General features: G+C 40.3%; 2 protein-coding genes across 2 annotated transcripts in view; one reads left to right on the top strand and one right to left on the bottom strand.

Moving 5' to 3' along the window:
* Positions 1–10,026, top strand: part of CTNNAL1 (catenin alpha like 1) — a 61,555-nt gene extending 51,529 nt beyond the window's left edge. The window contains exons 12-19 of the mRNA XM_030011345.2: positions 479–516; positions 3,775–3,825; positions 3,929–4,083; positions 4,827–4,875; positions 5,691–5,747; positions 5,889–6,008; positions 8,250–8,333; positions 8,455–10,026. Coding sequence (XP_029867205.1) covers positions 479–516; positions 3,775–3,825; positions 3,929–4,083; positions 4,827–4,875; positions 5,691–5,747; positions 5,889–6,008; positions 8,250–8,333; positions 8,455–8,616 — 716 coding nt within the window. The 3' untranslated portion in view covers positions 8,617–10,026. The remainder of the gene's footprint in view (positions 1–478; positions 517–3,774; positions 3,826–3,928; positions 4,084–4,826; positions 4,876–5,690; positions 5,748–5,888; positions 6,009–8,249; positions 8,334–8,454) is intronic.
* Positions 9,685–14,006, bottom strand: ABITRAM (actin binding transcription modulator). Its single transcript, XM_030011346.1, has 6 exons — positions 13,898–14,006; positions 13,758–13,809; positions 11,015–11,144; positions 10,185–10,261; positions 10,044–10,113; positions 9,685–9,975 (listed from the first exon to the last, which is right to left on the bottom strand). The coding sequence occupies exons 1-6, from the start codon at positions 13,944–13,946 to the stop codon at positions 9,847–9,849; spliced, it is 507 nt and encodes a 168-aa protein (XP_029867206.1). The 5' UTR covers positions 13,947–14,006; the 3' UTR covers positions 9,685–9,846.
* Between the last annotated feature and the right edge of the window lie 307 nt (positions 14,007–14,313).

Here is a 14,313-nt window from a genome sequence, read left to right as displayed (position 1 = left end):
TACTTAGAAAAACCTGCCTCGGTGTTTCTCACTAGTGGCATTGCCTACTCCAAATTTTAGACCATCCAACCCATGCCAAGAAAAGCCTTACATGGAACTACCATTGTATGTGCTGTACTTTGCAACAAAATGATTGCATGTAGCAATAGCTATGCAGTCATTGGAGAGAATTTCTTTACTTGCTTGTGGATTGCATGCAGGGGACTAGAAATTTTATTGAGAGAAACTGTTCAGAGGAGCTTTCTTAACTGCCAATTGCTGAGAGCTAAAATCCAAACAGTATAGAGTTCTTGGCTTGTCTTTCTCTGGAAGCATGAGACAGAGAGGGAATCCTCTGCAATATTCAAAGAGGAGGAATTACAGGTAAGTAATTTGCTTTTAGAGTACTGCAACTTAAGGAAGGATGAAGTAAGGCATGTGATTCCATTGATTAAAATCTGCATACAAATTTTGGTGTAAATATGTGTGTTCTTCATAGGAGAGAAGCGTGTCTACCTATCACTGCCCAGACCAGGGGTAAGTTGCTTTTGGGATTGTTGTATTTACTTTACATTGGCTACTAACTAATTGACTTCTTCCCTTTTCACACCTTGATGAGGACATAGCAATATCTTGGTAACATGCATCCTGACTGGATGGCTGACAGTAAAATACCAAACTTTGTCAATTTATTAAATGAATAACAAACTGAAAACTAGGGTAACTAGTTACTTAATACACTTTAATCACTTTGTACATGAGCTGTAATTCCTGTTCATTAATATGACATTTTTTACCACGTACTCAACTGTCATGCTATATAATAAAAAATGCATTGTTACTATCAAAACAGTAAGAATATGGTGCAACATACTGAAAATAAGTCTTGGTAATCTGATTTTTTTAATGCTGTTGCCTGCATTGACCTATTCGGAACAAATGGACATGTTCGAGCCTGTTGTAGGCTCTTCAAATAATGGGTTCTTGTTTCCTTCTTTGATCTTAGATGTTTTTAATGCAGAGAAAAAAAGCTACACTGAATGTCCAGGTTTAGTTGTGAGGTAATTAATATCCTTAGCTGATTATAATTGATACTACATTGTTTCTGAGAGCATCTGTGTATTAGGAAACCTCCTAAACCTTGTTAGTACCATGTAATCAGTTGTTTGATTCACTTGCTACATACTGAATCTTTTCATGGGTAGGATAAAGGGGAAGAATGGTCTCAGAAGGTACAGTAAGCTCTAGCTTGTTTCCTTCTCTCCTTGCTTTCTTTCCTTAACCTGTAGTGTTGATGAATTTGGGTGTGAAATGATCCCGTCTCCATGTCTCCCATCTGTGACTTCAAACACAATATACTACTTCTGACCCTTAATGAAAAGAGAAAAGGTCATACATTATAAATCCAATCTACAGATTTAAATAGAATATAATGTTAGGCTGGGTGAGCATGGGTGAATTTCACAGTTACGGAACTAAATATTATAGAGGCTGGAAAATAGATCGGTTCAGTGACTTTTGATGGGGTTTTTGTCCCTCACTGGTTTGACCAAGCTACATAGCTTCTGGACTTCAGCCAAAATTTAAAGAAGTCAGATTGCCACTTATTGATTCATATGCCTTTTAAAAATTCTTTCAATAAGAACTTTGTTCCCAGGATTTAACAGTTCTGCTTTGTTGTTGTTTGAAAGGTTGCTGCCTTCTTTTGAATTTTGCTATATGCATGGTTTTGGGGAAATTACGATTAATATACAGTTTGAAAGTAGACAGGATATGTAGATTATGTCCATAAGACAACAGAGTTTCTTTACAGGGTAATTTCTTTGCCTAACTATATGCACTAACCTTCGGAACTGCCTCTCTTCCCAGTGCTGTGACTCTCTGTACTACTGCCTCTTCTCTTCCTACTGCCATCACAGAGGTCTGCTGTGCCTGGCTAATGCCCACGCTGTCCCTGCACAAAAGCCACACTGTTCCTGTCAATCTGATTAGATTACATATTTTGTTACGTCTGTTTAATTGTAACTGTGGTGTTTGCTGGTAATGAGTGGCATCCTAGAGTACACCGTAGTTGAGGACAGAGCAGTAGTGATGATTGATGTGTGTGCTTAATGCACAGGTGTGTTTTTCTCTATAGTATTAAGTGTCAAATCATGTTCTAAATGCAAAATAACTGCTTATCTGGTTTTTACCAATTCTCCTATTCAAACAGTGTAAGTGAACACTAGAACGGAGAAAACTACAAATCTGAAAAACGTTCTGAGTTTCTTTAGTTATTGGTAGATAGAAAAACTTACCTGTGCTAGAGTGCTGGGTTTCTTGAACAACCTTCGCTCAGCAGCTTAAATATTTGCTATACCTTGTAGCCCAAAGTTTGTGTTTATGTACAAATCTAGTTTGGCTTTGTGTTCCTTTCTTCTTTTGAGACTCTGCCTTAAAACCAGCATTTCTTGAATTGCATTTCTAATACACAATATGGTCAAACTTAAATGACAATTAGGAGTATCAGTTCTTACACCTTTTACTAGATCTGTCAATATGAGATCAGCATTTCTAATACACAGGCAGAATTATGGTTTCTAATCTGGGTAGTCATTAATAAGATTCAGAATATTTAAAAATTTTGGGATGGGAAAAGAGAAGTGGCATGAAAACTAAACTGAGCAGAAAATTGCAGTAGGAGCTTCAGTAGTAGTATTTTATTTTTGCTCAAACTCTTGAAGTGAGAGATGGAGACTGCACCTGGAGTTTATTTCTGATGCTGTTCACAATGAATAGTGCTTTTTTTTTTTTTTCCCCTGCAGGCATTACTGAGCTTAATTTGCCCAAGTACTCCCACTAATGAATAGCAGCTCTTTACAGATTCTCAGACAAGGATCTCAGTCCTGCACTCTTATCATCCAGCCTCCTCCAGTGGCTCACACCTCTCCAAGTTCTGACACCAACTTTGTACTTTCCATTCCTCTGTGCTCCCGTGCCGTTTCTGAATGTGGACTGTGGCTGCCATGTTTGTTAGTTTTTGCTGTCTTTGCACAGTGACAGCACCAGCATGTGAAGTTAAAGCCAGGAACTGCTACTCTCTACGTGCAGATTGATTTGAAACAAATCATGTATTACTCTATATGTGTTACACAGTTGGCAAGCTCTGCCTAACCAGATAGTCCACTCACATCAGTACCACTAATTATTAGTTAATCTGAGCCAATATTTGGCTTGTAGCCAGACTGGTATTTCAGATAGCTCATGACTTAAATAAAAGAAGGAAACCCATAAAAAGATCAAAGTGTCAGTATTTGTTTCCAGCTACTTCAACAAATTGACACAGAATAATGACCTACATCATCACACTAGCATTTACATGGGTTGTACCCTAGATCAGCTTGCTACTAGCTAAATCAACTTCCAAGTCCCTGTTGTATCAGTATCATCTTTGATGGAAAAATCAGTGCAACAGTACTTGATTAAGACTGTTTATTTAGTCCTAAGTATTACTGAGGATTTAGAGGGTAAGGGGAAGAGATGGTACTGCATGCGGAAGTGGAGTCTGTGAACTGTGGAAGATGTCTTTCCCTTGAAACTTTAGGGTGTCTGTAGGCATAGACCCTGTTTGCACATGTTATTTTGGGAGGACAGCCAGATCAGAACAGGTTCTCAGCTTCTACTGAAAAGTTTGTCTGAACCACTGGAACTCTCCTGCAAAGCCTGCCTCTGAGTTTAGAGCCACCTCTTATGATTTGTTAGTAAAATGATTTCTATTTCCTTTTATTTAAAAATATTATTTTTTGTTTGAAACAGAAGCATAATGCAAATCTGAAAGCATTAAAGCCAGTCAAACTAGATACTGAGGTAAGATGCCATCATTTTAGTAAAAAAACTTTTTAATTTTTTTTTTTTTATCTTGTCTGAAGAATGTATTTTCAAGTGCCATAACTACGGTTACCATTTACAGGAACAGGCAAAAATTGCAAAACTTGGATTAGAATTGCATCTCCTCACATCTGATGTGGATTCTGAGACGGAGAAATGGGAGGATCAGGAGAATGAGATCGTGCAGCATGGACAAGGCATGTCAAGTATGGCCTACTCCATGTATTTATTTACCAGGTAATTACACTGTATGCAGCGTGTTTTGGTGGGAAGAAGAGCATTAACAGTGTTTATAAGAAATAAGATAATTTCATTTTCAGAGTATAATAATTGAGACACATTCAGAAAGGAGCTTTAATGGCTATCCTTATGCTTTATAAATTCTTGGAAATTTCTAAGCTGTTTAATAATAAAATTAGGGTGTTTTTTTAAGTGCTAAACTTCTGTTTTGTTGCAGAACAGCTATTTAAATATCTCTTGGCTACGGAAAATATTTTAAGAAGCATGTTCATAAATACTTTAAGAGAATTAAAGTACGGGTATATAGCTAGATTAGAATTACTGATATTTGCTGTACTAAAAAGTGTTCTGAAACTTGTCCATGCAATGTCAGCTTTCTTATTTGAAGAATTCAGAGGTTTTTTTAATAACAGTTGAAATTTTTTCTTACTTGCTAGTTCAATAATACTCAGTATGCCAGAGACATGGATTTCTGTCCTTGTTCAGCTGATGAGAGCTGAACCATTGATAATTTCCCAATAGTGCTCTAGCCACCGAGGTGTTTATATAATATTTTGAAATGCAGTTCCTGTACTAAGTTATTGTTGTGCATAGTATCTTCTAAAAGAGTGATATTTTACAGTTCAGTGGTGTGAATGAGCATGAGAGAGAGAGAGAAATACTATAAATTGTGCAAGTAGCAGGCAAAATAGTCTGCAGTCTATACATGGCATATATTCTGCTTTCATTATTTCCCACAGAGGAGAAGGACTTCTGAAAACTACTCAAGATTTATTTCATCAAGCAGAGGTAATACATTTTTAACAACACAGGAGTTAGGCACTCTGAGTGAAGAACAAATTGGAACTTAAGTCTCTGATTCCTTAGACATAAGTACAGTGTACCGTGAATTGACTGACAACTGTAGATTTTAAGCAACCTAACTCTGGTACGTACTTCCCGAAAGCTAACTTTTCAGTGTTCCAGTAGTAGATTAAGACAGCGTTCATTAAACTGACAGATTCCAGCTAGGGGTAGGAATAGCAAACTGGTGTTATGGCAAATATAGTGGACTTCAGTACATTAGTAGTATTTATTGTGTCAGTTAGCTTAGTCCCCGATAGTGTTAATGGATGCTCCATCCTAGTCTGAGCAGCAGAATTTTCATGGGAAAGAAAGAAGGTGTAAACATTTGAATAATGCAAACACTAGACAAGGAGCCAAATGAAGGAATGTGGCGTGGTATTTCCAAGATATGTGCTTGTGTTTAACAGGAGACTGGTTATCTTTGTCAGGACAATAAAAAAACATGGCAGGTGTCATCTACCCACAAAACCCTTGTGAGCTGCTACAGTGCAAAAAATAATTGGAAGTCAGGTTTTTTTATATGTAAAGGTAAAGCCTTTAAACTTTGCTTATCTGGGAGAATGGCAATTTGTAGTGTAGCTTGTTATTTCAGAAGTCACTGCAAATGGCTGACTGGTTAATTACAAATGTATACAACTATCACAAATATTTCCTGCTACCTTTTTACTTTATAGCACGCGATTTATTAAAACAACAAGGAAAAAGATCCTCGTCTTTCATTGTGGTTCATTTTGTTACATGCTTTCTCCCCCTTTCAGATTTTTGCTACAGAGGGCACAAAGCTTGCTTCAGCTCTTCATGCCTTTTCTGATCAGGTGATGTATGACCTCTCAAACAGCCATTCAGCTTATGACTCTAGTCATACTGCTTAAAAGCTGGTTGTGCTGTCTTCTCCATTAACTTAATATTGGAGTTTTTAACACAGAGTGGTTTTGTCTTCCTGAAACACATTTCAGGTACACGATGATGACAAACCTTTGCTTCGGTTGGAGGCTGAAAAACTGATCTCTATGTGCAAGCAGCTCCAGATAACAGCTAAAGCTTCTGTTCAGGGTAAAAGTGCTACATTTACGAAGGTAAGGCAAAAATTATATATATTCCTGAAAGTAAAACCTAACTTGTTTTGAAATACAGTAACTTAAGAATTTATGCTCCTGTTAAAATATGAAACAGTTCATGACAGCTGAACGTCTTGGATTGAGAGGACCATAAAAATTAATAAGTACAAAATTTTATGCTGTTGTGCAAGCATTTTTCTGCTGTGCAATATGTCATCGTTGGTGTTCCTTATGTAGAAGAGGAATTTACTTCAAGTGCTGTTTTGCACTTAACACGTTTTGAGAAGCTGATGTGTGAAGTATAGAGGAAGAACAGCAAGAACTGTTCCCCTTGCTGAAAATGTTTTATCTGCTGGGACATCTGTCACTGATGATTGTAATCCAAGCCATTTACTGCACTGTCTTGTCTCAGGAAGGGATTTTCTTCAGTGTGGGTGCTACTGTTTTCTAGCTTTTTTTTTTCTTTTTCTTGTTTTTCCCCACTACCAGAGAAGGGCTTCGGTGAAGTTTATCCAGACCTGACCCTCTCATTCATGCTGAGAGTTTGATAGGAGGCAAAATATGGTACACTGGCACCCAGCATACATGGAAGCCTGCCAGTGGATAGCTTGGATAGTGTTACTCTGCAGGCTTATATGAATGTTTTCTTTAGGGAGCATGGATATCCAAGTAATGTATAACTGTCCCACTGGCCACAGACAGATCATTGATATTAATGTTTTAAGGAACAGTTTCCCTACCCTTAGCTTATCAATTTTAGAGTCTTAAGAATCAGTAAAGTAAGTAATAGGATTTTTTTCTTTCCGGTTACTAAAAGTACTGAAATTATTCTTTGGGTTTGGGATTTCACTGTTAGTGAAAGAGTTTACAGAAATGTTTCCCATGAAAATGATGTTCCTGGACTACTCTTAAAAAAAACCCAAATGTGGACAGGTGTCCATAGGCTTCCACTACTTTATATTGCTTTTTGCTGCTGAGAACTCTTTTCAGAGAACTTCTGTCAACATCTTCCTCAACTTACTCACTAGATAAAGAGAGGTACAGGAATTTTATCATGCTGCAACTGAGAATTTTCAGCTGAATAATATGAGATGGAATAATACTGTATATAATAATACTGTAATCCACTAGAACTTCATTCGGAGAGATATGCACTGTAATTAAGTGTACCTCACTAAGAAAATACTTCAGTGATCAAAGTATTAATGAAGGTAATTTGTATTTCCACCACTGTAATAATTATGGTTATTCTGTTGTTATTGATGCTTAACATAAATGTAACAAATTCCAAACCCCAAAGACTCTATTACTGAAATACATGCTTGCTTCTCGGTAGGTAGAGAGTTTATTCTGATATTATTCATATTTGTTACAAGTAAATATGTATACAGCTACTGTAAAAGCTTTGGCATTGTTACCATGAGAAGTAGATCTGCAAACCTTAGCCGGGAATAGAGGTCAGGCTTTTTGAAGAACTTTTTAAGTATCCCTGAGCAGCGGTATGATCGATGGGAGCAACACCATTTCTGTGCACCTGGATGTTTGTTTCCAATGAGCTATGGAAAAGATGTTTTCAATATTACAGCAGGGACTGAAACTGGCTAGAGCATCCAAGCCACTCAGAACCAAACTGAGCACCTCAGGGCTACTGCTTGCTTTGGTTTACACTACCTATCTAAACTAAATGGGAACTCCAGTCTGTTTATACAGAGTGATGTATCACTACACAGTGATAACAGGCTATCAAACTGTTTGTTGAGGACCCAGACTTGTGACCTGTGCTGGGTTAGACTTGAGGTGTAACTCAAGTGCTTTAAGATTTAGCTAACTTTTAGTGTAACTCATACCAGGGTAAGGCTTACATGATGCATGGCTTTCTAAATCATGCTGACAGGACATAAAACAAAAGGAAAAACATGAAGAATTGTGATGAATCATACTCAGATGGTAAGAGCTCCTTTCCAAGACACTTCTATTACTGTTTAATATTATATTATTATTAGTTCCTTCTCCTGGGATGTGTGTCATTCCCTTCTGCTTCCTAGCTCAAGTCTTCGGCTAACAGAAGGGATGCTGTTGCTTTACGCGTACTATATAGAGAAATTCAAAAAAGGTAGGCAAACCCTTTTGATTAGAAGGGATTTATGAAGGACAAACATTACCTATTCAAGTTTGAAATAGATTATCATCTCATGCATTGAACAGTTGACTAATAAAAGTAATGAGTGGTCTTACGCTGCTCTTAATTGTCTTGTTTAGGTTGATGCATGCATTCTGAAAACAAGGAACGTGATGACTCTGTTGTGCCAACTTCTTCCACTTTGCTGCAAATTACTGAGAAAGGTACTTGGTTCATCTGCAGTATTTTAAAGTTTTTTTGGTTGTTTTTTTTTTGTTGTTACTGGTTGGGGTTTTTTTTCTTTTCTTTGTTTTTAAGAAGTCTTTTTTTTTTTTTAATATACAGAATAAAGCAGGAAATGGCTGTCTTAAACCTGCTCCACCGTGGAGAGAAGACAGAATGCGAACTGGTACAAATGCACATACTCCAGAAAGGAGAGCTGAGACATTTGGCATCAAGTCTTTAGAAAATCATGTAACAAACATGACGTTTTTAGAGAGCAAGTAATTATAGCACTTAGAAATGCAGGAACTCCCATTTGAAAATAACACTTGCTGAATTTTCGATATTGCTTTCATTTGTGGAAAGTCAAACCAGGTTAATTTGAATTAAAACTGTTGACCTTTGCCACATCTAATAGATGTCCCATTACTTAGCAATTACACCACCAACTAGCCTAATTGTTATGTATTTTTATAATGTGAATGCCTTTCCTATGCTCACTATTGATACCGGTTTTGTAATTAATGCTTATGAATGTCTTAATGGATGTTTCAACCCAAAGATGCTGCTAATAGACATTTTATATAAAGAACCTTGTGCTGCATATGCTATATGTAACACTACTGTTGAAGTCTGTAAACTCATCTCTGGCCTATTTCAGTCTATGTATTTGATAAAGCAGAATCAGGAATATAGTCTGAAAGGCTAAAGCACTGAAATGTGATCTTAGTTACAAGTTATACCTGCAGTGAAGTAGTTCTAGGAAAAAAACCCTCTTTCAATAGCTGCACCGCTGAATTTTAATCTTGTTGACATGATTCATAGTTCCAAAAGTGTATTTCTAAGTGATTAGTATTCTTGACTCAACCCCTTTTTCTTTTACCATCTTTATTTGTAGATGGCAGTTGTTGCTTCCTTTTTTATTAAAACTTACTGAGCAGAATTTGAATTGCATGTAGAAGCACTGAACTGTTATGTAGACTTTACACTATACCATTTAAAATTTAAGTAAATAGATACTGATTATGACAAACTTCTGTACAAAGGGCATTATTTGACTTCAGGATGCCATGAAAATACAACCTGGTGTGAAATATGTATTTTCAATTTTATCTGCTCTTTGTACGTAGGCTTCTGTTGCATTTTTATTTTCAATTCAGCTTTGTCAAACTTCATATTGTATTAGTTTAGCTAAATTAAGTGATGGCTAAGTCATACAATTTTTCTGTATGTATTATGCTTGCACTGAGCAGAAGCAAAGCTGCCTGTGGAACATAAATACTCTCCAACATATCGTTCTGTGCTTATTTAAAAAATTGTAGTGCTAGAATTCAGAGAAAAAGAGAAAGCAAATTTTAATATACAAACTATTTGAACTGGTTTATTCTTGTACGGATCAAGTGTTTAAGTTCCACTTTTAAAAACAGGCTCTAGGCCTTTCAATACCATGAAAGTTACAGTGTACAATAGAAGTGGCTTATTTAGTATCAAATACAGATAACTGTATAATTAATTTCATGAAGAAGAATTAAGACGTTTCAACAAAACTTCCTCGTACTCCTTCTGCGTCAGAAGTCCTTGAGTTATACTCTTGCTTTCTTCAAATTTGGGTAGAACCACTGCGATGTATCCCTCGGTTGATGGCTAAAAAGCAAGACTGAAGTTAGCAGTGAAATAAAAGTTAGAAAATAAAAAGCAAGAAAGTGTCTTACCTTTTCTTGCAGAATAGCGGGATTGCTAAGAATGTTTTCATTCACTTCTATCAGCCGCCCTCGAATACAACTGCAAAAGTGTTTAGATTCAGTCGAAGTGCATGGTATGTCAAGGTAAGAAGAAAAAGGGAAAAACCTTGCCTGTAAATGGTGTATTCCTCTCCATCTGATGAAGATATCCTGCACAGAGGGGCGAGTTCTGTTAAAAACTGAGCTCCCTGCATTTGAAAAATAAAACAAACATACATACATACTTTTAATTACACAGGGCTTTTTAAGGTATTACCATCAGAAACCTAAGTTTGTAAGCGTCTCAGAACAAAGCAAGGGAGTGTGATAGGTACAGGTCGTTGCAAGTTACATAGCTGTGCTTTGCTACAGAAGGGAAGATGCCAACTTAGTTATGTGCACAAATCGAATAGCAGCTTGTTAAGAGCTTACAAATTTAGTCACCATTAAGTTTCTTGCAGAATAACAGACTTGTAGTTTGAGCAGATTAAAATCAGGGGAGAGAGGAGAAAACCAGCACTGTTGATTTCAGTGTAACCAGGTTAAACTACACGTATTTGAAAACCCGCCATGAAACACACTGAACTAGCCCATCTGCTACCTAGGTCTGTTTGAGAAAAACAGTAGTCTCCAACTCCTCGGCATTTTGGTGGAAACAAATTTTTATCTTTTCAGGGATGTTCAAGTCCCTCTGTACACTATGAAAAAAATGATTAACAGGGACTGTTAGCCTTGGTTTGAGCAACACCGGCAACCAGCAGTGCTGCAGGAGCTCTGTTAAGACCCTGGCTGGGACAGAGAGACAGGCACCTCCTGAGAAAGTTTAAATTATTCAGCCGTGGAGGGGCTGTTTTAAAATAAAATGCAAAGGTAACTTGGTATGTTTCTATCCTAGAAAGGACAGAAAGTCTCAGGCAGCGTGAGAGATTAAAATGAAAACTAACCAAATAAAAAAGCCATACCCTTTTTGACTTCCCAGAGACCTTATTCTGGAGTCTGCTACAGTTGGCACTGATTTGGTAATTAATGCTTTTAATTGTTTTTCCACTTTGAAGAAGAGGATGGGCTTCTGCCAAGGTGATGACACAGATTCTGCAAAAAGAAACATCATTATTACGCTGTAGTTGTGAGAAGCCATGCTCTTACGTGGTCTAAGCAAGCTCCACAACCTCCTCCGCCTATACCGGTAGGATTTAAAACTGATACTACTTCATTTGGGCTCCCAGTCTAAACTGCTAGCAAGATTTCCGGTGTTGTGAAAGCTGTTGTTTACTTTCACTCTTCAAAGCAGAGTATTCTTCTCTCTATAAGTTTAGCAGGAAAGTTAAGCTGTTGATAGTTGAGCTTACTGCAGCGGCAGTCACAGGACGGGCACTTAGCAGGCTCGGGGAGGAAGCAAGGACAGACAGGTCTGGGTGACAGCGTGGGGGCTGAGTAGGGTAACTGAGAACACAAGTTACCTGAGCTAATGAAGGATAATTGTTGGCTGTAGATCAGAGACAAATTTTAGTTTCCTGCTTACTTATAAAAATGTTAGATATAGGATCAAATCGGATTCACTTTCTTCATGGCATCTTACTTGGTCTGCTGTACCAAACCGAATGAAAATTGCATTCTGACCTAAAGCAACCCCCACAGAAGGTGCTTTATTTTGAGAGACTAGACTGGATCATCAAAAGCAGTACACTTCTTAAACAGAACCACAGCTTTTAAATAAGCTAGAGCTGTTCTATCTGTTGTTGTACCCCATGGGAGCATACTTGGTTCACTTGTCTGGTGATAGCTGAAGTAGACACTCACTGGCCATTAGTGGGGAATAGTTACAGTAGATGAATCCTGTGGTGATCTGGGCTTTAGTTAACCAGCTGCTTGCATTTTTATCTTTTTCTAAAGGAGGGTTATTTCTTGTCATGAAACTGGAGAGTTTGCGACAAGCCCAGCTGTAGCAACTAGGCTTACCTTCATCCCTGGGCTAGAACCATGCTTAATGCACAAACATGGAGAGCCCAGAACTGCCAATAAATGAACGGAGATGAAGCTATTCTGTTTAAAACCTAGAGCAAGGACCAGAATTAACAGAACAGTAACTGTAGAGAAACCACGGCACAGAACCAGATCTTTCCCTGCGGGTGCTGCATCCGTCTCCCCGCACCATCACATCTCTTTGGAAGCTCTTGCCGTGCAGCTCCCCGCGAGAGGGAGTGGGATCCTGGCGAACGCTTTCAGCGTGCCCCAGCAGCTCAAAGGGGCCAGAAAAGCTACCTCCTCTTGACCCCCACCTCTTTCTAAGGGGAAGATGACAAATCATCTATTTGAGCTGTCATCTATTAGAGCCGAGACCTGGCAAAACAAAAAAATCAACAGAGAATTTTACACTGCTTAGAAATACTAAACTGAGCCACGGCCCCATACATAATAATGGTAAAATACTTGACAGAGCGTTTGGCCAAGCTGCTGTAGCAGCCAAGGCCCCTGATATTTCAGAATTCAAAATAATCTTTATAGACATTTGACCAAGTGTTTATATTTTCATTTCCTTTCTTCCATATCAACAGGATTTAAACTGTTGTTTATATCAGACAACTGAGACTAACAACTATGTATTTAGCATTGAGCGCAGATGCGAGGGTGGCCTTTCTTGCTCTTGCCGTCGTACCTGTTCTTCGCAGGTACTCAGGTTTCTGTTGCCAAAGAACGAGAACGCGAACCGCATGGAACAGCCCCGGAGAAGCCCCGGCGCCGAAGGCTGCAGCAAGGCGGCGGTTCTGCCCCGCGCCAAGCACGCCGTTCCCGTTACGCTGAATTCTTAACAGGAGCAGGCGACCCACTGCGAACAACAAACGCCTCCTCATCTTCCCTCAACACGTGAGCAACCGGCACTGCCAATTTTTGTGCGGACAGTAAAGTTCAGTTCTGTTCTTTCCTCGGGGACTAAACACCCCAGAAAGGCTCGCGATGCCATCGATCCACCCTGCAGCCAGAACAGGCTTTAGCAGGGGGTGCAGGAGCTGGGGAAGGGAAGACGTGTTATTAAAGTCCAAACCAGGTACAGGGTTGATTTATTCCAAGTGACTGGATATCCAGCTACGTCAAAGTTGCATTCGCTGTCTGTAGTACACAAATGTAGAATTAAAAGCAATTAAGTTGTATATAGAAAAAGGTACGTTTGTTCAAATCGAGCCAATTAATTTCCCAGAAACCAAGTTAAACAGACTACTTCTCAACGTCCTGACGGAAAAGCCTTTTGAAATGTTGCTCTTCTGCTGCTGAAGACGACGCAGCGGGCCCTTTCTGCAGGAGAGGATGCAGGGACGCCAGGGCAGCGCTACAGCCGCCGAAGGGGCCTTTTAAAAACACCTGCTGGGCGATATTGGGGAAGGGGGGGGGGGAGAGTTCAAGCTCCACTGTTCTTATTGGAGTAGTAATTAAAAGGCGGCTATAGGAAGGCTGAGATCTGCCACCCTCCTGCTATCGTGCACCCCTCCCGCTCCAGGCGTTTCAGCAGGAGCGCTGCCTGCCGCTTCCTCCTCCAAAAAAAAAAAAAAAAAAAAAAAAAAAAGCCCGAGGCTCCCCAGGTGTCAGCGCCCGGGCTGACCGCAGGCAGCCGGCCTCGGCGAGAGGGCGATGGCGGCTCCCCCCCCCGCCAAATCCAACCCTCCCCGGGACACCCCCCCCCCCCTCCAAGCGCCCGGCAGCACCACTCGCCTGTTGGAGTGCTGCAGCACGCAGAAGTCCTCGCACGGCCGCCCCTTCACGTCTGCAACAGGCCACAAACACCCGTCACCGACCCGCCGACCCCGGCCCCCCCCCCCCCCCCCCCCCCCCCGCCCCAGGCCCGGCGGTACCTGGCTTGTACCAGCGCGTAAAGTACCGCTCCGCGCCGCCCGCCGCCATGCCGCCCGCTCCGCCCCGCCGGCGCACCGCGATGACGGACGGAGAAAGCGGCGGATGCCGGTAGAGGCGGGCCGGTCACCCACCCCCGGGTCGTGTTCCCCGTCCCCCGGTCACCCCCCGGTCGTGTGTCCCGGTCACCCCCCCTCGGTCGTGTCCCCCGTCCCGGGTCGGGCCCCGCCGCCCCCTCGGGAGGGAGGCGGGAAGAGGCCGCAAGGCTTCGAGCGGCTCCAGGGCAAACTCCTTCGGGAAGCTGTTCCCGCACGAGGCCGTCGGTTTTACCAACCGTGAGGAAACTGAATTTTACGTATTTAATTTTTTTTTTTTTTTCCTCCCCTCCGAGAAGGGAAATCAAAGAGGTAACTGACCC

Source organism: Aquila chrysaetos, chromosome 4 (genome assembly GCF_900496995.4).
Source record: "Aquila chrysaetos chrysaetos chromosome 4, bAquChr1.4, whole genome shotgun sequence".
Taxonomy (NCBI): domain Eukaryota; kingdom Metazoa; phylum Chordata; class Aves; order Accipitriformes; family Accipitridae; genus Aquila; species Aquila chrysaetos.
This window is presented reverse-complemented; position numbering and strand designations above follow the sequence as displayed.